This window comes from Toxotes jaculatrix, chromosome 14 (assembly GCF_017976425.1).
Source record: "Toxotes jaculatrix isolate fToxJac2 chromosome 14, fToxJac2.pri, whole genome shotgun sequence".
Classification (NCBI taxonomy): domain Eukaryota; kingdom Metazoa; phylum Chordata; class Actinopteri; family Toxotidae; genus Toxotes; species Toxotes jaculatrix.
The window spans coordinates 25,585,001-25,608,212 of record NC_054407.1 but is presented as its reverse complement, the minus strand read 5'-3'; the positions used below and the strand labels follow the sequence as shown (position 1 = coordinate 25,608,212).

The window sequence follows — 23,212 nt, the reverse complement described above, 5'->3', positions numbered from 1 at the left end:
GATTTATGGATTTCACCTCAGAAGTTTGAGTATTTATCAGCAGTTACCTTCTACACCTGCTCCACCTGTATCACCATCACTCTCCACCTTCTTGCTTCCATCCATCAGTGAAATAATCACTATCATCTGTAAATCCAAGTCCTCCAGCTGTAAACTCGACCCCTTACCTACAAACCTCATCAAACTCTGTCTCCCTTCTCTGTCCCCTCCTTATGGACATCATTCAGTCCTCCCTTACCTCTGGCTCTGTTCCATCACCTCTAAGAACACCAATAATCACACCAGTTCTCAAAGAACCCAGTTCACATCCCAACAACTGAAAGAATAACTGAATAATATGTGATGATCTGAATCATCACCAGTGTGATCAGCTGACCCGAAGGTGAACTTTGACCTTTGTTTCCATCTGTTCGTTAGTCTTTAACTTCACATTTTTGTACCCAGGCGAACGACTTAACGCGGGGCTCTACGTCAACGCTTTTATTCTGAAAACCCAGACAGGAAGTCACCGTGTGTAGCCTGGGCAGTTTGACGTCGGAGCCACTCGGGATGGCTCGGCTCTGCTCGGTTTGTTTTTCCCCCGCCCTCCACCGGAACGGGGCGAGATGAAAACCAGACCCCGCGGTGTTCGTGTGTCTCGGCGTCGGACAGCCCGGACAGAGAGAGCGGACCGGGATCCAGAGCGGACCGGGATCCAGAGCGGACCGGACTGTCGGCGCTGTTCTGCAGAGGTTTCAGAGCCGAGAGGCTCCAGACACACCGAGCGGTTCGTTGCCGCAGAGCCGGTTTGGGGTGGACTCCTGACGCCCGCAGCTTCCCCTGCGTTCCGCTGAACGGCGGAGGACTGACCGGAGAGCAGCTGCAGCGGACCGACTCAGGGACATGTACCAGGTCCAGGTGAGCTTCCACCTTCGTGTCCACATGTCACGTGAACAGGACATCAGCTCTGTATGAGAAATGTTTTTATTTAAAGTATGACGTGTATGTGAGTGCGAGCGGCTCCAAAGTCCTGCTGCAGGGACCCGGACCCTGTCCCTGATCCTAGCCCTGTCCATCACCCTGACTCTGTCCCTGATCCTGTGTCCCTGATCCTGACTCTGTCCCTGACTCTGTCCCTGTCCCTCACCTTGTCCCTGATCCTCTCCTGGATCCTGACGATTCTTTGATGAATTGTTTGTAAAAAATGTTGATCATGATTAAAAAGCTCGGTCCAAAGAAATTCAGCGTCTGATGACAGGACGAAGAGGAGCAGCAGATTTGAAGGGTTTCGCCTGTAACCACCAGTCAGTGAGCGATGAAGGAGGAAAGCTCCATGAACATCACCAGACGTTTCCAGGACTCACTGACCGACTCACTGACCGACTCACTGACCGACTCACTCACTCACTGACTGACTCACTGACCGACTCACTGACCGACTCACTGACCGACTCACTCACTCACTGACTGACTGACTCACTGACCGACTCACTGACTCACTGACTCACTGACTGACTCACTGACCGACTCACTGACTCACTGACTCACTGACTGACTCACTGACTGACTCACTGACCGACTCACTGACCGACTCACTCACTGACTGACTCACTGACTGACTCACTGACTGACTCACTGACCGACTCACTCACTCACTGACTCACTGACTCACTGACTGACTCACTGACTGACTCACTGACCGACTCACTGACCGACTCACTCACTGACTGACTCACTGACTGACTCACTGACTGACTCACTGACCGACTCACTGACTCACTCACTGACTCACTGACTCACTCACTGACTCACTGACTCACTCACTGACTCACTGACTCACTCATTGATTGACTCACTGACTCACTGACTCATTGACTGACTGACTGACTGTGGCGCTGCCGTCACTGTATGAATTTGTCTGGTGGTGAACTTCTGGTTTGAACTGAGCGAGGTAACTGAGCCGAGAGACGATGCACAGTCCTGGTCCACAGTCCTGGTCCACAGTCCTGATGCACAGTCCTGGTCCACAGTCCTGATGCACAGTCCTGTGGTGAATCCACTCTGTGTCTCAGGTGTTGCTTCAGAGGTGCCTGCACTGATTTGAACGGGGTGGACAGAATCATAGAAGCTTCCTGTGGAAGGAGCAGCAGAATGAAGGCAGAGATGTGAGAGAGCTGCTGGTTCTGTATGTGTGCTCACCTGTGATCAGTCATGTGACTGTCCCACCACACAGCTGCACTCAAAGGTGTTTAAGTAACAACATTTTGGGATTTCATCAGCTCCTTCCTCAGCAGCTGTTTGTCAGAGACAGAGACACAGTCAGGGACAGGGTCAGAGACAGAGACAGGGTCCTGTCAGGGAGGTCCTGAACCTGGATCAGATCGTGACCCTTCAGATTTTGTTGCTTCCACACTGTGTGTTACGCTCGTTGTGCGGCAGGTGTCACCTGTACCGGCTCGGCAGGTGTCACCTGTACCGGCTCGGCAGGTGTCACCTGTACAGGCTCGGCAGCTGTCACCTGTACCGGCTCGGCAGGTGTGTAAATGGATCAGTTGGATTTTTTTATCATCAGAACAAAACCACCCAGAAGCAGAGTGTTTAGTTCAGGGTGCATGGGAAAGCGGAGTGTTAGGTAAATGCTGTAAAGACGACGGACGCTGACGCTCCGGTTATTTTGTCCAGTAAAATCCAGCTGAGTGGACATTTCAGGAGACACAGCAGGAAGCAGAGGAATGAGACGGAGGCGAGCAGCAGACTTTGATCTGCAGATAAAACAGCACGAGTCAGACACAGCAAACACACTTTGATGTTTCCTGCACGTCTCAAACGCACTATACCTTCTTTTATTCTTCATCATCATCGTCTCAGTGGGTTAGCTAACCGTGGCTACAGCTGCTGTGAAGCTAACATGCAGAGAGGAGGAGACGTCTCCCAGAGACAGAGACACTCTCAGCTGTCCTGCTGCCGTTGCTAACACCACCATGGTCAGACCGGCCTTCAGGACTACCTGCACAAATCCAGGTGGGCCACCACACCAGGGGACCGGTGGCCTGTCAAAACAAATGTCTGCCGACCCCGTCCGTCTCTGTCCCGTAGGACGTGTCTATGGTGCCTCAGGCTGGACCACACTGGGCACCTGCCAGATTAATAAGCTTCAACATAGAAGATTTACTGAAGCAGTTAAATACTAATGTAGGTACGACCCAGGTCCAGGACCTGAGGACGGCCAGGAGACGTCTGGGATCAGAGACTTAGTTTGCAGTGAACTCACCTCAGCTGCTTAGAGAGATGGAACAGTGTGAAGTGTAGTGAACTCCACAGTGACGGGGGCCAGGTGGAGCCCGAGGACCAGACCAGATCAGCATCTGAACTAAAGCCTGATACTTATGTGGGTCCAGGTCGTTGTTGTGTTGTTGTTGTTGTTGTGTTGTTGTGTTGTGACAGTGAAAGTGGCTGTAGCTCAGCAGAGGACAGGAGCTGAGTCTGACTCAGTTCATTCAGGGTCTGATGAAGTTTTAGTGACTCAGCAGAAACGATCGGTGGATAAAGGCGGCCATTTTGATTCAGTCATTAAACGGAATGGTTCCTGTCGCGCTGCACAGTCAGCTAACATCTGTTGGCTCCTCCCATCAGTCAGTGCGCGCGCTCGTCCTCCACCTCACAGTGAAGTGTCTCCAGGGGGCATGTTTCCCCTCAGCGTGTCACTTCCTGTCATTAGAACATCCGCCCCCCTGTGGACATCTAACATTTTGGGTGGGTTTCTGATGAGCGTGCTGCTCGGCAGGAAAAGGACACGTGTGACCGAGCAGAGGTGAGGGTGAGGCAGCAGACAGCAGCTTCCTGTGGAAGCCGAGGCCGAGGAGGCCGCCTCTGATCCAGCTCCTCCTGCACACACTCTCCTCTGTTTTTATATCAGGTCGAGCTGATCGTGAACTCGGAGAGCGCCCTCTGCTGGATCGCTCCGCTCTGCTGTTCTCACAGAGGGTTTGGATCCGGATCATACGCAGCACGGACCCCGTCCACCTCCTGTTTCAGAGGCAGAGTGTCCTCTGCAGGCTCCTGTAGTCCTCCTGTACTGTAGTTACAGTGAGACGGAGCGAGGCACAGAGCCTCAGGGGGACACGGTCTCATACAAGATGAATCAGCGGTCGAGCTGCTGGATCATCAGAGACATAAAGTGTCTGCAGCTGCTGACCTCAGCTCAGTTTGACCACCACTCCTCCATCCATCAGCTCCTCAGCATTTTAATCTCAGGCCTCATCAGTCGCCAGTCTGCAGAGAGTGGACACGCAACCAACATTCATCCTGACACACACACACACACAATCCGTCACAAACCACCTGATCCAGATACTGAAGCTGGGCCCTCTGATCCACTGACAGGGGGTCGTCCTGAAACTGACCTGGGAGCAGCTGATGGGTCTGATTGTACAGTGGTGTTACAGACTCAGACCTGATCCAGGTCCCAGTTCTAACTCTGACCCAGAAGTTTGTCTGAAGTGTGTGTGCGTGTGTGTGTGCGTGTGCGTGCGTGTGTGTGTGTGTGTGTGTGTGAGTGTGTGTGTGTGTGCGTGCGTGTGCGTGTGTGTCTGTGTGTGTGTGTGTGTGTGTGTGTGTCTGTGTGTGTGTGTGCGTGCGTGTGTGTGTGTGTGTGTGTGCGTGCGTGTGTGTGTCTGTGCGTGCGTGCGTGTGTGTGTGTGTGTGCGTGTGGGGCTGCAGCAGCACTGAGCTCAGCTCTGCTGGGACTCTGACTGTTTGCTCAGCACAACAGCAGGTTATTTTTAGTCTGACAGCATCTCCACCAACAGCACACACACACACACACACACACACACACACACACACACACACACTTCACAGCTGGACGACCGACACTGACAGAGTGAGAGGAAACGGAGAGAGAGAGCATTAAACAGACAGACTCAGCTTCCTTCAGACAGTTCACTCACATGTTGTATGTCTGTAAAGTCATGTTAATACTGGTCCAGCTGCAGTGTGCAGACAGACCAGCTCACAGACTGGTTCAGTACTGGTTCTGGTCCCGGTCCTGGTCTCGTCCCTCCGTTGTGGTTCATGTCTGTATGTTTTATTGATAAAGCACCGAGCAGGTTTCAGTCCGTCGGCTCCTCTTTCAGCAGCCGTCTGACCTCTGACCTCACCTGTCTCACCTGTGTGTTGGCTCTGTGTACAGTCCTAACAGGAGGCCGTCAGTTCACAGGGATTATAACGGTGTGGATGGAAGGATGTGGCTGTTCTGGTGGTTTTGTGTAACCTGTGTGTCGGTGGATGTAGAACGTTGTGTATCACGATGGTTTCCTTGAATCTAGAACCTTGTAGGATACATTTGCTGTGCCTAGCATTGGCTAGCAGTTTCCCCTCATTTCCAGTGTTTATGCTAAGCTAGGCTAAGGTGTCTGCAGCCGCGGGTTTAAGTTCAGCTCCAGCTGTGAAGTGCTCAGTGTGTGTGTGTGCGTGCGTGCGTGCGTGTGTATGTGAGTGTCCTTCAGTCTCCTGCTCTTCATCATGTCTTTATGTTTATATTCATGTTCAGGGTTTGAGCAGAGGTGAAGGAACCTGGTCGTTACCTGGTTGTTACCTGGTTATTACCTGATCGTGGTTTCGATGGTTACATGAATCATGTGACGGATCTGATCTGAACCTTCGGGCCCTGCAGCTGCGACGTCTCGTCGCTCACAGGTTAAAATCAGTTTCAGGTGTTCGTCGCCATAGAAACGCGTCTGAACCATTAACTAACGTACGAAAACAGCAAGAAAAGCCGAGTAAGGTTTGTTCTGTAAACGGTGACTGAGTGAACCTGAACGTCCTGAATGAATGAATGAACCTGTCGATCTGCCTGTTGTAGGGGAAAGGGGAAAGGGTCGTTGCCATGGTGCTGAAGGAGCTTCCTGGTAAAAAGACATCCTCTGAAGGAAACCCCCTCCTCACCGTGACAACCAAGGTTGGCATGACGACCACGCTTGTTTATCTTGCACTGTGCAGATTGATTGTTGTTGAATTTTTGTATTTTAGCTTAATGTTCAGTTTCCACTCGAACAGAAACATCAATGATCAGTGAAACTGTTTAACCGGAAACTTCCTCAGAAACAGGTCGCCGCACTGAATGCTGGGAAAAAGGACACGAGTGGTTAAAGACTGAAATATTGAAAACATGTATGTGAAGGTAATAACACAGCAGGTGACAGGTCACGGTCTGTCCTCTGTCTGCTCTGTGTCTGAAGAAAAACCTGGTCCTGTGAAGACCTGAATCTGGGACCAGGTACCAGGCCCGGTGGACCGGATCCGTCCCTGGGTGCTGAGCTGCTGTTTCCCTGTCTCAGGATTAAACAGCAGATTCCAGCTGACATGTGGACGCACACAGCCGTGTGGATTAGGATTAGAAAGGCAGACACACACTGATCTGTGATCAGGTTAAATCAGGCTGAACCACTGAATTAAAGGTTGGATTTTGTCCTACGTTTCCCAGAATTCCTTTCAGCTGGAAGTGGCTTTTTTGTGGGAGATATTCGAGCAAAGGACTTCAAGCAGTTTCAGGAGTCTGGTACCAGACAGAATCCACCTCAGATTTCTGTTCTGCGGAGTCAGGAAGTGGCAGTGTGACGCGGCGGCAGCTGTGTGACACGGCAGCTGTGTGACGCGGCGGCAGCGGCTCGTGCTGCTGGTGAACGGCGCAGGTTTGTGTGTCAGCGTTGGCTGATGTTGTTCGTGATTCTTTGATCCTTCCCGGGCTCGGGCTTTGATGGAGGAGAGCCGGTTCTGACTCCGTGCAGTCGACCCCGTCCTGGAACAGCTTGGATTCAGGAGGGCTTTAGACCCTATCGCAGCCGCTCGTCTCTCAGGAGACGGCTGTGGCTGTGACTCGGTCCTGAATCAGTCGGTTCAGACTCCTTCAGGCTGTGTTCGGTCCGTCCCTGTTGTCCTCAGCAGCAGCTCTGACGTATTAAACCTTTAAAGAGCCTGTAAAGCTGAAGTCGTGTACGTGACTGGATTTAAGAATGAAAGTTGGACAGCCGAGCCGTCGTCTTCTCGGTGAAGACGTTTCTGGGCTTCACTCGCACATGAAATCAGGCCTCCTGATGTTTGTGACTCCTGCAGAAACCTCTGCACCAGCTCATCGTTGTGCTCGTCCCACGCTCACCTTCATTCCTCTGCCTTTTGTGAGCAGTTAGCTCCAGTGATCCGCAGACAGAAACCACCCACAGCAGCTGGACTGAGATCAGGTCTCGCAGGGCTCAAAGTTTTGGCTGTTGACGAAGACCCTCCGTCTACGTGCAGAACTACATTGAGAATCCTGCTGTTTTTATCAGTGATCCAGTGAGAGCTGTCTGAACGTCCACAGAGCTGATCACAGCTGATCCAGCTGCTCGATCCACATCACTGTGACCATCTGTAGCTTCAGACTCTCTGAGCCGTTTCCGGGCTGATGATGATGATGATGATTTTCTGATTCATCGTCTCATCCTTTAGCCTCTGAAATATCAAAAAACTGTGAAAAAATATCCGTCACAACTTCCCAGAGACGTTTGAGCTCTTTCACTGTTTGTTTAAAAAAATGAAACAGTAAATAATGTGAATTATTTTCCTGCGGATCGATGGATCAGGTTATTGATGACTGGTTTGAGTGTGAGTCACAGGGTAAAGTGCGGAGGTGGAATCCGCCTCGTGGCTCAGTCACATTCTCTCTGTGTAACTCTGTGTTTTTGGTCTCCAGCTGGTCGGGGAGCAGCAGGAGAGTCGGCCCCTGCTGAGTCCCTCCATCGATGACTTCCTGTCAGAGAGTCGGAGCGACGCCCCCTGCACCCGACCCCTCACCTCCAACGCGGCAGGTAGTCTCCCGCTAATTATCACCTCCTCCCCCTCCCCCGTCTCCCCCGTCCTCCACAGCTCTGCAGGGATCCTCTGCTGCTTATCACCACCTCCTCTTCGTCCCTTCATCCTCCTCAGTTCCCTCTGACGGCAGCTGAAGGAGGAGCTGAGGACGTGAAGCCGGACTGACGGTGACGTTCTTATCAGTCTCATAACGTTAGCATGCTGATGTTAGCATGCTGATGTTAGCATGCTGATGTTAGCTGTTTGACAAACAGATCCAAACCTTTGGAAATGTCAGCCTGAACTTTTTCACCATTTTCGATTAATCGGGAAACGAACGAACGATCATTTAGTGATCAGGTGCTTGATTGGTGTTTTCCTCCTTTGCCCCGCCCCCTCAGCCCCGCCCCCTCAGCCCCCACACTGAGATAACCCAGATTAAAGTTGGGTTGACAGGCCTCGTGCTCCAGAATGACCCGACAGCTCCTCTGTATTCCCCTCCCCCTCCCTGTGTCCTCCTAACTTTCTGTCCTTGGCCGTCCTTCTTCCTCCTCTGTGCCCATCTGTCACCTCCGACTCAGCAGGTAGTCCAGCCATTAATTAACACCGGTGACCTCCTCTGTCCTCCTCTGTCCTCCTGTCTGCTCCGTCCACTGATCTGTTTGTTTCTCCGTGTTCATTAAAAAGCTGGAGCTGAGACTAAAGGAGGAGGCGCAGCTGAAATTTCATCAGTTCAGGTCTGAACTGAAAATCAAATGGTGGAATCAGGTGTCAGAGTCTGATGATAACGTCTGAAGGTCACACAGACCGAGCTGAGCGCCCCCCGCCCCCCCAGGACAGGAGACAGAGAAGGTTCAGTGAGAGACTCGTTAGATTTAACGAATGAGCTGCTACAGACCTGTTATCAGATACTAACTCTCTGTCCTCCTGTCCTGCAGTCCTGTCCACAGCTCTGGACCTGGTGGACCTCAGCGAGCCGGGGGAGAGCAGCGGGGGTAGTAATGGTGGTAGCAGTGGCAGCAGTAGTGTTGCCGGCAGCGACAAGGACCGGCGGAGGAGTCCTCTGAGGAGGAAGGGCAGCTCGAGGAGTCCTCGACGCCGAGCGAGACCTGAGGAGACGGAACTGATCCAGGTGGAGGTGGAGCACCTGCCTGCCAGTCCCAGAACACCTGAGAGGATCTCACTGGACTCAGGTAACACAGACAGGTAGTGACAGCAGGTCGCTGACGTTGGTCATCGCTCCGCTTGTTTCAGCTGCTGTCGCTCATTTTGTTAAAAGCTTTGAATCAGTCAGGTGTGAGTGAAAAGCAGTGGACTGACTTTAATCTGAGCTTTTACTGTGATGAGAACTTCCTGTTTCAGCTCCGTGTCCTGTGACACTCAGACTCTGCTTCAAACAACACGAGCGACAGTTTTAGGAAAAACAAAGTTGGTGTTCAGATCCACAGGAGCTCAGTTTAAAGCTGAGCCTGATTCAGGGACAGCAGCCTGTGTCAGAGTCAGACCTGAAGCATCGTGTTGTTCACCTGTTGTCATGGTTACAGTCAGTCTGTCGTCTCCTCTGGACAAATGGGACGAGGTGAACCTGGATGTGGAGGACGGAGGACGCAGGAGGAGACATGAGAAGAGATGCACGTCCCATCACTCGTCCAGCGAACTGCTGTGGTAAATCAACTACTTTCATCAGAGGGGGGACATGAGGAGACAGTGAGGGGACAGGTGTTTTGTGTTAAATCAGCAGATGTACAGCAGAGTGAGTCGACCACAGTGAGAGCTGAAGAATGAGACGGAGCCCGGAGGAGACGGGAATCAGGGAAATATCTCAGGAAGGAAAATGTTAGCACGTTAGCATGTTAGCTGACGTTTGTTAATGATCAAACTAAAGTGCAGAGGCTGATGGGAACGCCATTAGCTCTGAAGCAAATAAAATGTGACCCAATGATGGTCCATGTGGTCCAGCTGCTGGTGGTCCAGTGTCCTGGTCTCCTTCCTGCTCTCCAGAGGATGAACCCTGAATCAGGATGTTGTTGTAACGGTCTTTCGTTTTGCTCCTTCAGGTCTGCAGAGTTTAAAACTGATCCGCTAACGAAGAACTCCTTCGACTTCCACAGCTTCGATGATCTGGACTTCGTATCTTCATCGCAGGTCGGCAGCTGTCTCACACTGTTACCATGGCAACACATTTGGTTGCCACTCCGGCGTCAGTGTCTGTTCACTCTTCACACTGTAGATTAGATTCACTGTAAAAAAAAAAAAAGATTTTTCTGCACAGGTGTGTTCAGACGTAGACTCACACAGAGGGCACAGTGTGTAGTTCAGGGAGCCTGGGAAAATGGAGCGTTACCCACTGATACACAGCTGCTGCTTAGTTCAGGTGTTTCAGTGTCACTTTAAATAAACTTTGACTTTGTTCACAAGTTTTTGACGGCTGCTGGCTGACCTGTGTTCGTGTGTGTGTTTAGGACTGTGGGACGTCCAGACAGCGCAGACGGACTCGCTCCCTGTTGGCCAGAAACGAGTCTTTGGAGGACGAGTTTGTCAGAGCGAAGGCTGCTGTCGAGGTACGTGCACACACACACACACGCGCACACACACGCGCACACACATGCGCACACACACTCTGTTCTCACTGTCCTTGTCCTTTGGACTCAGATGTTATATCAGATATTAGCTGACCCTGTCTTCGTGCTGCTGATCACATGTTTCTGCAGCAGAAGTCCTGACTGCACTTCCTGTCATCGGAGTCTCTGAGTCACGCCGCTGGCCTCAGATCAGCCGTCAGCACGGCGAGGACTGCCTGACACCGAGGATCAGTTTTCATACCTGATCCGGTCACGCCGGTCGACACACTGCTCGTTATATCTGATCATCACACCAGGCCACTACAAGGTCCATTTAGCGGCTTTTGTAAAGCTTTCAAACAGAACTCGTGATCTTCATCAGCAGGTGGAGTTAATGTTGCTGTGGTTCACTGAAGTTAGGCAGTGAGGAAGAGGACGGTCCAGCTGTTCAGGCTGGTGGTTGGTGCTCTGAGCCTGGGGGCGGTCAGGTGAACTAACACTTCAGTGATTAAAGTGCAGCTTTTCTCAGACAGATATTTGATTGGAGGCTCGTGTGAACCAATCACAGCGTGTCCTCTGACCGACGAGCAGCTGGTTAAAAGCTCTTCCTCATCACTGCTGATGGTTTCTGAATTTAGCCGCAGGGGTTTTAATCCGACACGGAGGTCGGACCCTGAACGTCCGCTGAGCTTCTTCAGCGTGAGTTTACGATGGTTTTCACTGATGCTGTGGATCCACAGCTGGATCCTTCCAGCTGTGGAGTAGAAGTCCAGCCTCAGCAAAAACCAGATCCTGCTGGTCTGAACAGGTTCGAGCCAGATCCTGGTTAAAACCGGCTGAGGCTGAGCCACGAACTCTGACCCCTGTAGTCCAGGATCAGCAGGATCAGCTACTGTGTGCAGACACACACTGAAGCTCTGAGTCACAGTGTGTGTTTGTTTGTTTGTTGTGTTACAGTCGGACACGGAGTTCTGGGATAAGATGCAGGCCGAGTGGGAGGAGCTCGCTCGGAGGAACTGGCTGGAGGAGTCTGAGGGTCAGCGGCCGACCCAGCCCTCCGTCTCACCTGTGGAGAAGGTCAGTGTGTTCGAACCCTGGTTCCATGTCTGAAACCCGGAAACCTAAACCATGAGAAGCAGAGAAGCAGACGGTGCCCCCCTGACTGGAGGCAGTTCACCCGGACCAGGGGCAGTTATTAATAATGACAGATTATTCCTGAGATGGATGTTTGTCAGCATTAATCTGAAGCTTTAATCCTCTGGCCTGAGATCAGCTCTGAGCGCCTCCGTCCTGAACACCGAGCATCGGTAATCCTGCAATAATCCCTCCTCCGCTCAGGTGTTACATCACCACGGTGACGGAGGTGAAGCTGCTCTGACATCTGTTCACACATGTAGAACTGATCACGGATCAGCGCCGCGCTCCGATGGTCCTCAGCTTTTAGTTTCTTCTTCATGGACGAGTCTCATTTGTTCTTTGCTGCAAGAAAACGCCAAAATATTAGAAGACGAACACACAGAGATAAAACCAGAAGCTCCGCTTCAGGTTTCCACCTCAGACCCGACGGAGATTAAATCATTTCACTTTTCACTGAACTTTGAACTTTGGTGGTTTTCACAGACTCATCAGGTCAATGTTTGAATTAGTCCAGTTGCTTTTTCTGTCACTTTGAGCCTCAGTGGCCCTGTCCATCCATCCGTCAATCAATCAGCCAATCAACCGACCGACCGACCGACCGACCGACTGACCGACCGATCAGTCAGTCATTTTGGTGTTTTAGGAGCATGTCGATCCAGTGATGATCATGTTTATTCTGTGTTCAGCTGATTAAAGTCCGACTCATTGAATGATTGATTTGCTCAGTGATCAGAGGGAAGTCGCTTGGTTACAGAGTAAAATCTGCATAATATTAACTTTAGGACTGAAATGATTAGTTGATTAATTGATTTGTTGATAGGAAATTAATCAGAAACTTTAATCATTTGTTTTTTAAGCCCAAACATTTGATTCTTCATCTTTTCAGATGGATGTTGGATCGATGTCTTTGTGGACATTTTTCAGTGTTTTCATATTAAATCAGAAAGCTGTGTGTGTGTGTGTGTGTGTGTGTGTGTGTGTGTGGTCACACTGAGCTCTGTTTGTTCTGTGCAGGGTTACTACTTCAACACCAACAACCCGTACAGAGACTGGTCCAGCGCCTTCGCCGAGGGTCAGGAGAAGGCTCGGGAAGGAGACCTGAACGCAGCCGTCCTGATGCTGGAGGCCGCCATCTTACAGGATCCGCAGGACGCTGAGGTGACGGACACTGAACCTGTTTTATGTACGAGCACGTTCTCCAGGTCCACACCTGATCCAGCTGCACGGTTTTCACCTCTTCTTCATGGTTTTTCAGGCCTGGCAGGTTCTGGGAACGACTCAGGCCGAGAATGAGAACGAACAGGCCGCCATCGTGTGCCTGCAGAGGTGAGACGTCCAGCATCAGACACCAGTATGACCAGTATGTTTACACTGGACATATAATGGTCATAGTGTTCAGAGGAAAAGCTTTGACTCGTTGATGGAAGATGATGCTTACGGTCTCACCTGCTGCAGGTGTCTGGAGCTCCACCCCAACAACCTGCTGGCTCTCATGGCGCTCGCCGTCGGCTTCACCAACAGCAGCATGCAGAGGGAGGCGTGCGACGCCCTGCGCCGCTGGATCACGCACAACCCCCGGTACAAACACCTCGTCCTGAGCCCGCTACAGGGCTCCCCGGCCACACCACGCAGGGACCCCCACCCCTCCACAACGGCCAGGTACGAACACCTGAAGGACATCAGATCAGTTCTGGGAATTTATCCAGTGAGTCGCTCAAAGATATGTGTGTGTGTGTGTGTCTGCAGGTCTGAGCTCCAGGATGTGCTGCTCCTCTTCCAGGATGCGGCTCTTCTGAATCTGGACTGTGTGGATCCAGACCTGCAGACAGGACTGGGCGTCCTCTTCAACCTCAGCTCCGACTTCAACAAAGCAGTGGAGGCTTTTACTGCAGCGCTGTCCGTCAGACCACAGGTAACACACACACACGTAACGTGTTGTGTGCCATGTCTGATGACATCATGATGTGACCTCAGCGCTGACTTCCTGTCCGTCCCCCCTCTTCAGGACTACCTGCTGTGGAACCGTCTGGGGGCCACGCTGGCGAACGGAAACCGCAGCGAGGAGGCGGTGGAGGCGTACACCAGAGCTCTGGAGCTGCAGCCGGGGTTCATCCGCTCCAGATACAACCTGGGAATCAGCTGCATCAACCTCGGAGCTCACAGGTAACACACCTTTCACTCTGTTAGTCAGTACAGAAGGACGTCTGTCTCAGTGTCCCAGAGACCAAAGGGACGTCTGTCGGTCTCAGGATTTGGGCAGTGGTGAAGGAGACGCACAAACTGGGACTAAACTATGGATCAGTAGAGTCTGTCTCGCCCACAGTGACCACAGCTCACTGCACTCATCTTTAAACAAATAAATCAGTTTGACCTTTCACCTGATCTGTTGTGTTTATGTTCTGACCTGGTCCTGGTTCTGGTTCTGGTTCTGGTCCTGCAGGGAGGCAGTCAGTAACTTCCTGACAGCTCTGAACCAGCAGAGGCGGAGTCAGCGCTGCAGCCACCAGCAGATGTCGGCCAACATCTGGGCCGCCCTGCGTATCGCCATCTCCATGATGGACCGGCCCGAGCTGTTCCAGGCCGCCAACGTTGGGGACCTGGACCTGCTGATGAGGGCGTTCGACGTGGGCGACATCTGATGTAGGACGGGGTCTCCTGGTCGGGCAGAAGGCGTGTCTAATGGAGATGGAGTGAGGACGTAGTGAGCGTTGTCTCGGACGACGGACTCCAGGAGGGCGGAGTCTGGTTTCAAACCAAAGAGACGACAGGAAAATCCTTTGCAATATAACAGCACAACCCTTTAGGTCCCTGTAAGAGCACTGTGTCACTGTCGTCTCAGCACTGAGGATGTGTCTTCAGGGCGTCCACGACCTTTTAAATTCACTTCTAGAAAAACAGTAAAGTGCATTAAAGACGAGATTAAAATGTTTTTATTTAAAGAGAAACTTAGCAGCACCTGTAGCCACGCCCAGCAGTGATGTCACAGTGTACCAACACCCCCGCGGTGCACTCGTACATCACAGGGTGAGTGAGAGTTAAACCACCTGAGCTCGGCAGAGCTGTTCTCACAAACTCAGCACCTCCTTCCTGTCCCCTGTGACCCACTCTGTCACGGAGTGGGCGGAGCGTGTGACACGTTTATAATACAGGTAACTACACCTCTGCCGCTCATCACAGCGTTCAAACACTGATTCGATTTTTGAATTTAGTTTACCTGCTGCTTCCCACTGACCTCACCTGTCCACTCTGACCTCACCTGTCCACCCTGACCTCACCTGTTCACCCTGACCTCATCTGTTCACCCTGACCTCACCTGTCCACTCTGACCTCACCTGTCCACCCTGACCTCACCTGTTCACCCTGACCTCACCTGACCTCACCTGTCCACCCTGACCTCACCTGTTCACCCTGACCTCATCTGTTCACCCTGACCTCACCTGTCCACCCTTACCTCATCTGTTCACCCTGACCTCATCTGTTCACCCTGACCTCACCTGTCCACCCTTACCTCACCTGTTCACCCTGACCTCACCTGTCCACTCTGACCTCACCTGTCCACCCTGACCTCACCTGTTCACCCTGACCTCATCTGTTCACCCTGACCTCACCTGTCCACCCTTACCTCACCTGTTCACCCTGACCTCACCTGTCCACTCTGACCTCACCTGTCCACCCTTACCTCACCTGTTCACCCTGACCTCACCTGTCCACTCTGACCTCATCTGTTCACCCTGACCTCACCTGTTCACCCTGACCTCACCTGTCCACTCTGACCTCACCTGTTCACTCTGACCTCACCTGTTCACCCTGACCTCACCTGTCCACCCTGACCCGCCCAGAGGAAACAAGGGAAACTTTGTTTTCTCAGAAAGACTAAAAATGAAATTCTAACTGCACTTCACATTCACCATCTGATGACTGACACCACATTATATTATCATTACTATTGTCATTATAACCACTCATCTGTCAGGTATCACCCTGCCACCTGACAGGTATCACCCTGTCACCTGACGCTCTCTCCACATGATGAAATGATGATTGAGATGAAAAACATGCATTTTTTAAACGATTGTCTTCACACGCAGACTCTGGAATTTGAATTCAGTCCTGTCTTGTTTCCTCATCACTTCCTGTCACATGATCACCTGAGACCTGAGGCCCTGAACTTCCGACTGCTGCAGAATGTAAAACTCTCTCAGTCTCTCCTCAGGAACAGACGACAAATCAAACTATACACAGAGAACAGAGAGAAAAGCAGCCGAATGCATCAGACAGGAAGCTCACCTTTAACCTCAGCATGGAAACTGTCAGTCAAACAGCTGGTCCAGCCCCAGCTGTGAGGTCAGGCAGTTCAGTCCACTGCAGAGACACAGGGACTGGACAGAGTGAGACGACTCAGGCAGATTCAAACACTAACAACGATTCTCACCATTTATTTTCTGATTCTTTGTCTTGTTTCTGTAATTTTCATGAATCTCACGACAAAAAGAGCAGAACAGAATCTCATGGTGAGGACGAGTGATGAACTTTGACCTTTGACCTGCTGCTGCTCCACGATGGTGTTTTACTGTTCGTATGTTTCTGCAGAGGAAGCTTCAGGCGTTAAAGGGAAGATTCACAAAGTTTAATTCGGTGAAATGAAGTTCAAGAGTGTGAAACAAAAACTTTGGTGATAAACGAGATGAACAGAAATGAAGTGAATATTTTTCATTTCCTTTCATCAGATATAAAAACTGATGTTTCTGTTTTTATTCCGAACATAAAGCTTCTGAAAAACGCTTCTTTAATCAGTCACAATAACTGGAATATATAACACATTTTATATATATACATATTAAAAATATATTTATATAAGTCCTGTTATCTCCAAAGTAGTAGCTTGATCAGCAGGACTGTAACCGCCTCCCATTTATCCTGTGTAACCGTCACATAAAGACATTATAACTGCTTTATTTATCATTTATAACCAGCTGTACCAACGATTTGTTGATCAATAAGATGATCGGTTTTTTGAAGATGCTGATTGTGAATCTTCCCTCTGCAGCTTCTAATGAATCCTGTTTTACTTCCTGTTTTACTTCCTGTCTCTTCTGTTCTGGATGTTTCTCATGTAAGCGACTGTACAGACAATAATCACATGTAAACTCATGATATTGGAGAAATTAAACAGCTGATTTGGAACCTGAAAAACTCCAGATCCACGTGTCCAACCTGTCCAACTTGTCATCACTTGAATCAGAGACAAGGAGCTGGTGTGGTTCAGAGTCCTGATGAGACCCTGATCAGGGTTTAGGTCGTGGTGTGTTTGTCCTGGTTTTTCTCAGTTCAGTTGTTGAGTCTGCAGGTGTGACTCACCTGAACACATCTGTGTACCTGCTCACCTGTCCACGGCCTCCTCCTCCTCCTGCTGACGGAGCTGCAGGTGCAGCGGTGACCTCTGGTGGCAGCAGGAGATGCTGCACGCTCAGTGTCTCTGCTCTGTTCACGCTGAGTCTCACACGTTCAGTCTGACGCAGCATCAAACTGCTGCTTCGATCATTCTGAACACGTCTTTGCTCAAATCTAATCATTCTGCTTCTCACACAGATTCCGTTCCATGTTTTTCTCCTGTTCCTTCAAAGTTCCAGCTGACGTCCATCACACAGGAACGCTGAGTGAAGCCGGTCTGACCGCCGATCACCTGTGCAGGTCACATGATGTTCGCACAGACACAGCAGGCACATCTGATCACAGCAGGCCTGATGCAGGTCAGGGAGCTCACAACCATCAAGCTTCAGGCTGAGGAGAGACAGGCTGGGGTTTCTCTGCGAGGACACGGACCTGCTGCTGTAAACTCAACCGACAGGGACCGAGACCGACTGGGACTGGGACCGACAGGGACCGGGACCGGGACCGACTGGGACCAGGACCGACAGGGAGCACAGTTTGTCCTTCACAGCAGCTTTGAGGTATTTGCACTGTGATAGCTGAAGCTTTTACTGCTCGACATTTATTCATGAAGGTTCAGTTACTTCTGACGTTTCACATCATCATCTGCCGACCCCTCACATTTATCTGGTGACCCCGTGAAGGGGCCTGAGCCCTGGGTTGGGAAGCAGTGAATGACCCGTACATACTGAAGCATCAGTTCAACATCATTTATTACAGTTTCACTGTAACTGTGACACAGGATCTGAGTCTTTCTTCCATCACTGCTCGTACTTTTATTCTTTATCACACAAACTGAACCAGAGCCTGTTGCTCAGATCTGCTGCTTCCTCTCTGCCTTCAGGTGTTTCAGACTTTACCTGGACAGGTACAGCTACAGCTGCTGCTACAACTAAACACCGTCCTCTCATTCAGGACTGATTTCAGCTCCATTACACACAAAACATCTATTGCACCAGTAGCTTATTCATCAGTAACATCCTCAGCTCTGACGGGTTCTACCTGCAGGGGGCGCTGCTCATCGTGTGAATCAGAGAACAGGTGATGGAGGTCGGTGCACGCAGACATGATCCTCCTCACAGACTGTGATCTGAAGCTGCTGAGAGGAAACAGCCTGTGAACACGAGCTGACGCTGGACAACACTCGAGCAGCTTCCTGGTCTCAGTTTGACAGATGAGGTGAAAACATCTGCATGTTTCTGCCGGACTGAGCTACGACCTGAGACTGACCGCAGGTCTGTGACGACGGCTTCTATCTGCAGGGGGCGCTGCTCATCAGCAGACCGCCGTTCAGTTTCCCTGCAGGTACTGAGCAGAGAAGGCCTCCAGCTGAGTCTCCAGCTCTGTGGCTCTGTTCCTGTGAAACACAGAGAGGACACGTCCACAGCTGACGTCACAAACCGGTGGACTGCATTAATGTGTCACACATCAGCGTTAGCTAGCTAGCTTTATCAGTCACTGCCAGCGATGTTAGCATAGCTAAATGTGCCGGATCATAATGCTAACAGCTTCCATGCCCTCTCACATCCCTCAGTCACTGTGCTGAGGTTTCAGACAGGTGGTGATGATGGGCCTGGGTGATCACATGTCCTCAGACATGTGATCATGGATTAGTCAGATAAATCACATGATTCACTGACAGTGGCAGAGGTGGAGCTGCAGGTGCAGGGGGCGCACCTGAAGGCCTTGGACCTCCTCTGGATGTTCTCCAGCCTCTGGATCCTGAAGCTCAGCTGTCGGATGTTTCCCTCCAGTTCAGCTTCGCTCAGATCGACTCTCTCAGTCAGACGGCTGAACGTTGACGACAGCTCCCTCAAACACAAACACAGGACAGTTTCTGAGTGATCTCAGGTGCTTAGTGACTGTGAGGGTCAGGTGGGGGCGGGGTCTTACTTGTACACCTGCTGGCTGCAGGCGGAGCTGGTGACGGGGATGACGGCTCTCAGGCGGCGGGCGGTGTGCTCCACAAACTGCTGCTTTAGAGCGCGCTCCCTGCTGACGTCGGTCCAGGTGAGTTTCTCGTACAGGTAGAGGAGACCATACAGAGACAGAGAGAGAGCGATGAGACGCCAGCCCACGGAACGCCACACCTGCAGCAACAACACACACCTGAGCAACACACCTGAGGACGCCCCCCACGCCCCCCCCCCCCCCCCCCCCCCCCCCAACATACATGATGACGAAGGCGTGTCGGACACACAGAGCCATCAATCAAAAAAACAATCACCACATTATTCAATAATGGAAGCAATCATCAGCCCTGCAGGACGTACCACTCCACCAATCACCAGCACCGTCATTGACGCTCGGGAGGTGACGGACACCAGACCCGTTGCTATGGAAACCACCATCTCATCCTTAAAGGTGGAGCCCTCCTGCAGAGAGACACAGAGAAACAGGAAGTTCCAGCGCTTTAGTTCAGCTTCTGAAGAGCTGAGGTCGATCGGCCGTGAGCTCACCTGCGCCCGTGAGTCGGAGCCGCTCAGCGCGCGCTTGGCGTTGGCGGCTCCGATGAAGCGAGTGACGAGGGCGGTCCAGCCCAGAGAAAACTGGAACTCGATGTTCTCCTGAAAATCCGCACAGAGAGCGGCGAGGCCGAGGTCATAGGTCAACTCGAAGGAGCTGGAGGGAGCAGAGAGCTGCTCCTGGACGGACAGAGACAGCAGAGGACGGACACTGTCTGAGGACGGAGCAGAAAAAAGAACCAACCCATATGTGGCTTGTTTTGAACCTGCACGCGGTCAGAACCTGGAGGTCTGGACTCCGAGTCCGAGGATTCTCGTTAACCAAACAGACTGTTACCGATCATGTGTCTCCGGGCGTCGGCGATGTCTCTGAGGACACCGGGGGAGCAGCGGTGAGCGAGACAGCCCACCATCCTCTCGTCCACGTGCTGCAGCAGCTTCTGAGGAGAAAACCAAAAACTGAGTGAGAAGCTCATCTTCATCATTTCTGTTGGTTTGAGATGTGAGACACACGCGCGCACACACACACACGCACACGCACACAAGCCTTAATCTAAATGTTTCCTTAGAGGAACTAACAGCACATTAATCTGCTTTACTGCAAATCCAGTTTACAGCACAAACATTGTGCATTGTGTGTGTGCGCGTGTGTGCGCGGGCGCCATAAGGCTCAGGTGTGTTCAGGTACAGTGAGGTCACAGAGTGAAGGAGAGTTTGTCTCATTTAGAAAAGTCAGAGTTTCACTTCTGTGTCCAGGACCGAGGGGTCAGGCTAACAGTTTCCCCCTGTTCCCAGTCTTTGTGCTAAGCTAGGCTAAAATGGTTTCACTGCAGGACTCACCGTTTTGTAGAGCTGCAGCGTTTCCTGTGTCGGGCTGAAGTCGGCTCTGAACTCCTCCACCACAACAGGAAGAGACCGGATCTGATCCGACAGAGCTGCTGCAACCTGACGACCAGAAACACCCGTCAGCATCAGCACACGGCAGCAGAGCGGACGCACTCTGACGCTCAGTGAATATTTTGGTGAACTTTGTGTTCTCAGTTTAATGCCACACTGTCTCTGACGGGTGCTGCCACTTCTCTTCCCTCAGTGTGACGCTTAATCTTTCCATCTTTTAAACTTGTGCTCAAACAGCTGATTGTTTCCACATCCAGCTGCTACAGATCAACATGATCCTGCATCTGCAGTGGTCTCTGAGTCCACCTGAAGACTCCCTGTCTTTTAGCTCTGTGTTTGGTCTCTACCAGCTCCAGCTAAATGCCGCGCCATGCTGAGCAGCTTCGTCACCTTGGCAGCGACATCATCAGTCAGAGTCTTGATCCTCTCTTTGACGTTGTCGGTCAGACGGTTAATCTGTCCTCGGACAAAGTCCAGCCGGTCCCTCTGCTCCTCCCGCTCCTCCAGGCAGCAGATTCTGTCAAAGGTCAAAGGTCAAAGCCAGACACAGATAAACCAGCATTATTAAACAAAGTGAGTGATTTTGTTTCCCTCACTTTCTGTCAGCAGAGGCGATGTTGATGGCGTCCATCACAGCTTTGGCGGCCTCGGTGATCTGCCACGCTCTCACCGTGTGCTGCTCAAACTTAGTCTTCACTGCAGACTGGGAGATGAACTCCTGTGGGGTCAGAGGTCATTCAGAGTCACAGCTCAGCCAAAACGTCAGCGTCATGATGAAGCCGCACAGACCAGGCAGGTCAAATCTGCTTTCTACCTCAAACGTCCTCTCAAACCTCTGGAACTCTCTCAGTCTGTCGTGGAAGCCTTCAGCCAGAGCGCCACCTACAGGAGGGGACAGGACAGTCAGCTTCAGCTGCAGGTGGACAGTCAGCTGACCGGTCAGCTGACCACCGTCTGCTCAGGTAAACAGTCACTCTGTTTTCAGGTGGAAAACATGGATTGTTAAAGTGTGTGCGTGCGTGTGCGCGTGTGTGCGTGTGTGTGTGTGTGTGTGTGTGTGTGTGTGTGTGCGTGTGTGTGTGTGTGTGTGTGTGTGTGTGTGTGTGTGTGTGTGTGTGTGTGTGGTCTCAGTCCCTCCCATGATTCCTCTCACACTGACTGTGTCTGCTCCTCGTGTATAAACCAGAATTAGATGTGATTAAACATTAGATCTCTCTTCTCTGAATCTCTGTTAGTAAATGATTTGATAATCACTAACAGAGTAAATGTCTCTCTCTGGTGTCTCTGTCCCCGTCTGCAGGTGTCTCTGTCTCTGTCCCTGTCTGCAGGTGTCTCTGTCTCTGGCTCCATCCACCTGCTGCTGTTTATTGTCTACAATGATCCATTTCTTCTAGAAGCTTCTTGCTCCTGTGCTCTGTCTCCTATCACAGCTGTAACCTGCTGAGGACAGGATCCACTAACTGTTCTGGGATCTGAATGCTGTCCCTTTAACATCGTCCACTTCCTGTGTGTATCATGTCCTTCTCCTCCTCTCCTCCATTCCCAGCTGTCCTATCTTCCTCCTCTCCCTCCTCCTCCTCCTCCTCCTCCTCCTCTTCCTCCTCTCACCCAGCCCGGCCCTCAGCAGGAGCGTCCCCCCTGTGAGCCGGGAGCTGTGTCTGCTGATCTGGGGACAGACTCTGGCTCTCTGACTGTGGGAGGAGCTGGATAAATAACACTTAATTTGGGTGCAGAGTGAAATCTGTTTTATTTTCCAAACACAGCAGTAAGTGAGAGTGAAGTCGACTACATGTTGACTGTGATGGAGTTTGACAGCTGAGACCTGTCTCATGTTCAGTAAAGCTGATAAACACAAACTCAAGTTTTCAGGATCTGTTCAGTTTGATTTATTTTTAGCTTCTTCCACAGTCAAAACGATCTCTGAGGCTTTAACATCAAGATGCTTTCTGCTGTCTGATGAAATGAAAGGAGACTCCTCCTGCTGTCCCTCACCTGTCTCACCTGTCTCACCTGTCTCAGGCATGCCCTGTGCTTGCTGCATCCTGGAGCTCAGGACCTCTTTAGCTGAGACGAAGAAGATTCTCCCTGGAGCCTCGTCCAGCCCGACCACCCTCAGCTCCTCAGCCAGGAAACTCACGCAGCGGTCCAGGTGCTGCTTCCTCACCTGGACAGCAGGGGGAGCACACTCAGCAGCTTAAACTGAGGTTTGTCCCTCCCAGTGACCACGAACACACGGGATTAATATTAGACTGATAGATGTCACCTTACTACAATCAGTACTTCCTGCTGCTGCTTCACAATAAAAGCTTTCTGTATAGAGAACTGTTGGAGGCTTTGACTGTGAAGCAGCAGCTTTTAACTGCTTTGGTACGCACACACACACACACACACGCACACACACACACACACACACGCACACGCACACACTGACACACACATGCACACACACACAGACTCACACACTCACACACACACACACACACCTCCTCGATGTACTCGGGCTCCGTCACTGACGCGTCCCATCGGTTGTGCAGGATGAAGATATTCGGTTTGGAGATTCTTTCACTGACTTTGTGGAAGAAAAGTTTCTCCTGCAGACAGAAGACGACAAACGTGAAAACTGAACTGAGCCAAACACAGAAACAACCTTCGTCCCCCGGTGTCCTCACCGTGTTCATCAGCGTTGACTCTGCGTTTCCCACCAGGACGAAGACGTCAGCGTCCAGACAGAACTTGTCGATCCAGCTGTCCAGCTCCAGAGTCACATCGGTCCCGGGGCTGGGTCAAAGGTCAGAGATTACACCAGTTTTATTTCAGTGCTTCCTGTTCCTGTTTCTCTACAGAGCAGACGTGTCTGAGACCAGAAGGACAACAGGACAACAAGATTCCAGCGGTGCTGTACGAACCAGACCGGGT

General features: G+C 51.3%; 2 protein-coding genes across 6 annotated transcripts in view; one reads left to right on the top strand and one right to left on the bottom strand.

The window, feature by feature from the left end:
* The first annotated feature begins 659 nt into the window (after positions 1–659).
* pex5lb (peroxisomal biogenesis factor 5-like b) lies at positions 660–15,050 on the top strand. 2 transcript variants are annotated; one of them, XM_041055771.1, is made up of 14 exons: positions 660–897; positions 5,843–5,938; positions 7,709–7,823; positions 8,745–8,999; positions 9,351–9,471; positions 9,864–9,951; positions 10,269–10,367; positions 11,325–11,444; positions 12,519–12,662; positions 12,760–12,830; positions 12,960–13,163; positions 13,251–13,416; positions 13,510–13,667; positions 13,945–15,050. In XM_041055771.1, the coding sequence occupies exons 1-14, from the start codon at positions 883–885 to the stop codon at positions 14,141–14,143; spliced, it is 1,851 nt and encodes a 616-aa protein (XP_040911705.1). In that variant the 5' UTR covers positions 660–882; the 3' UTR covers positions 14,144–15,050. The 2 variants fall into 2 exon arrangements, with proteins under 2 accessions (XP_040911705.1, XP_040911706.1); XM_041055772.1 differs by lacking the exon at positions 5,843–5,938.
* Positions 15,051–17,338: 2,288 nt separating this feature from the next.
* mfn1a (mitofusin 1a) overlaps positions 17,339–23,212 on the bottom strand; it is an 8,989-nt gene continuing 3,115 nt past the window's right edge. Inside the window, exons 5-17 of one of the 4 annotated variants that reach the window (XM_041055769.1) lie at positions 22,966–23,074; positions 22,780–22,887; positions 22,298–22,460; positions 21,111–21,178; positions 20,893–21,014; positions 20,687–20,813; positions 20,240–20,344; positions 19,737–19,839; positions 19,394–19,614; positions 19,208–19,309; positions 18,828–19,024; positions 18,612–18,746; positions 17,339–18,291 (exon numbers count right to left, since the gene is read on the bottom strand). In XM_041055769.1, the coding sequence (XP_040911703.1) occupies positions 18,225–18,291; positions 18,612–18,746; positions 18,828–19,024; positions 19,208–19,309; positions 19,394–19,614; positions 19,737–19,839; positions 20,240–20,344; positions 20,687–20,813; positions 20,893–21,014; positions 21,111–21,178; positions 22,298–22,460; positions 22,780–22,887; positions 22,966–23,074 (1,627 nt within the window). In that variant the 3' untranslated portion in view covers positions 17,339–18,224. Of the gene's footprint in view, positions 18,292–18,611; positions 18,747–18,827; positions 19,025–19,207; positions 19,615–19,736; positions 19,840–20,239; positions 20,345–20,686; positions 20,814–20,892; positions 21,015–21,110; positions 21,179–22,297; positions 22,461–22,779; positions 22,888–22,965; positions 23,075–23,212 lie in introns of all 4 variants that reach the window. The other 3 variants (XM_041055770.1, XM_041055767.1, XM_041055768.1) reach the window with 3 other exon arrangements.

Bases quoted from the DNA above. Each gene is read 5' to 3' on its own strand.
- pex5lb (XM_041055771.1), top strand. The intron at 9,472-9,863 runs GTAAATCAACTA...TTGCTCCTTCAG, and splicing joins TCGTCCAGCGAACTGCTGTG to GTCTGCAGAGTTTAAAACTG. The intron at 13,164-13,250 runs GTACGAACACCT...GTGTGTCTGCAG, and splicing joins CACCCCTCCACAACGGCCAG to GTCTGAGCTCCAGGATGTGC.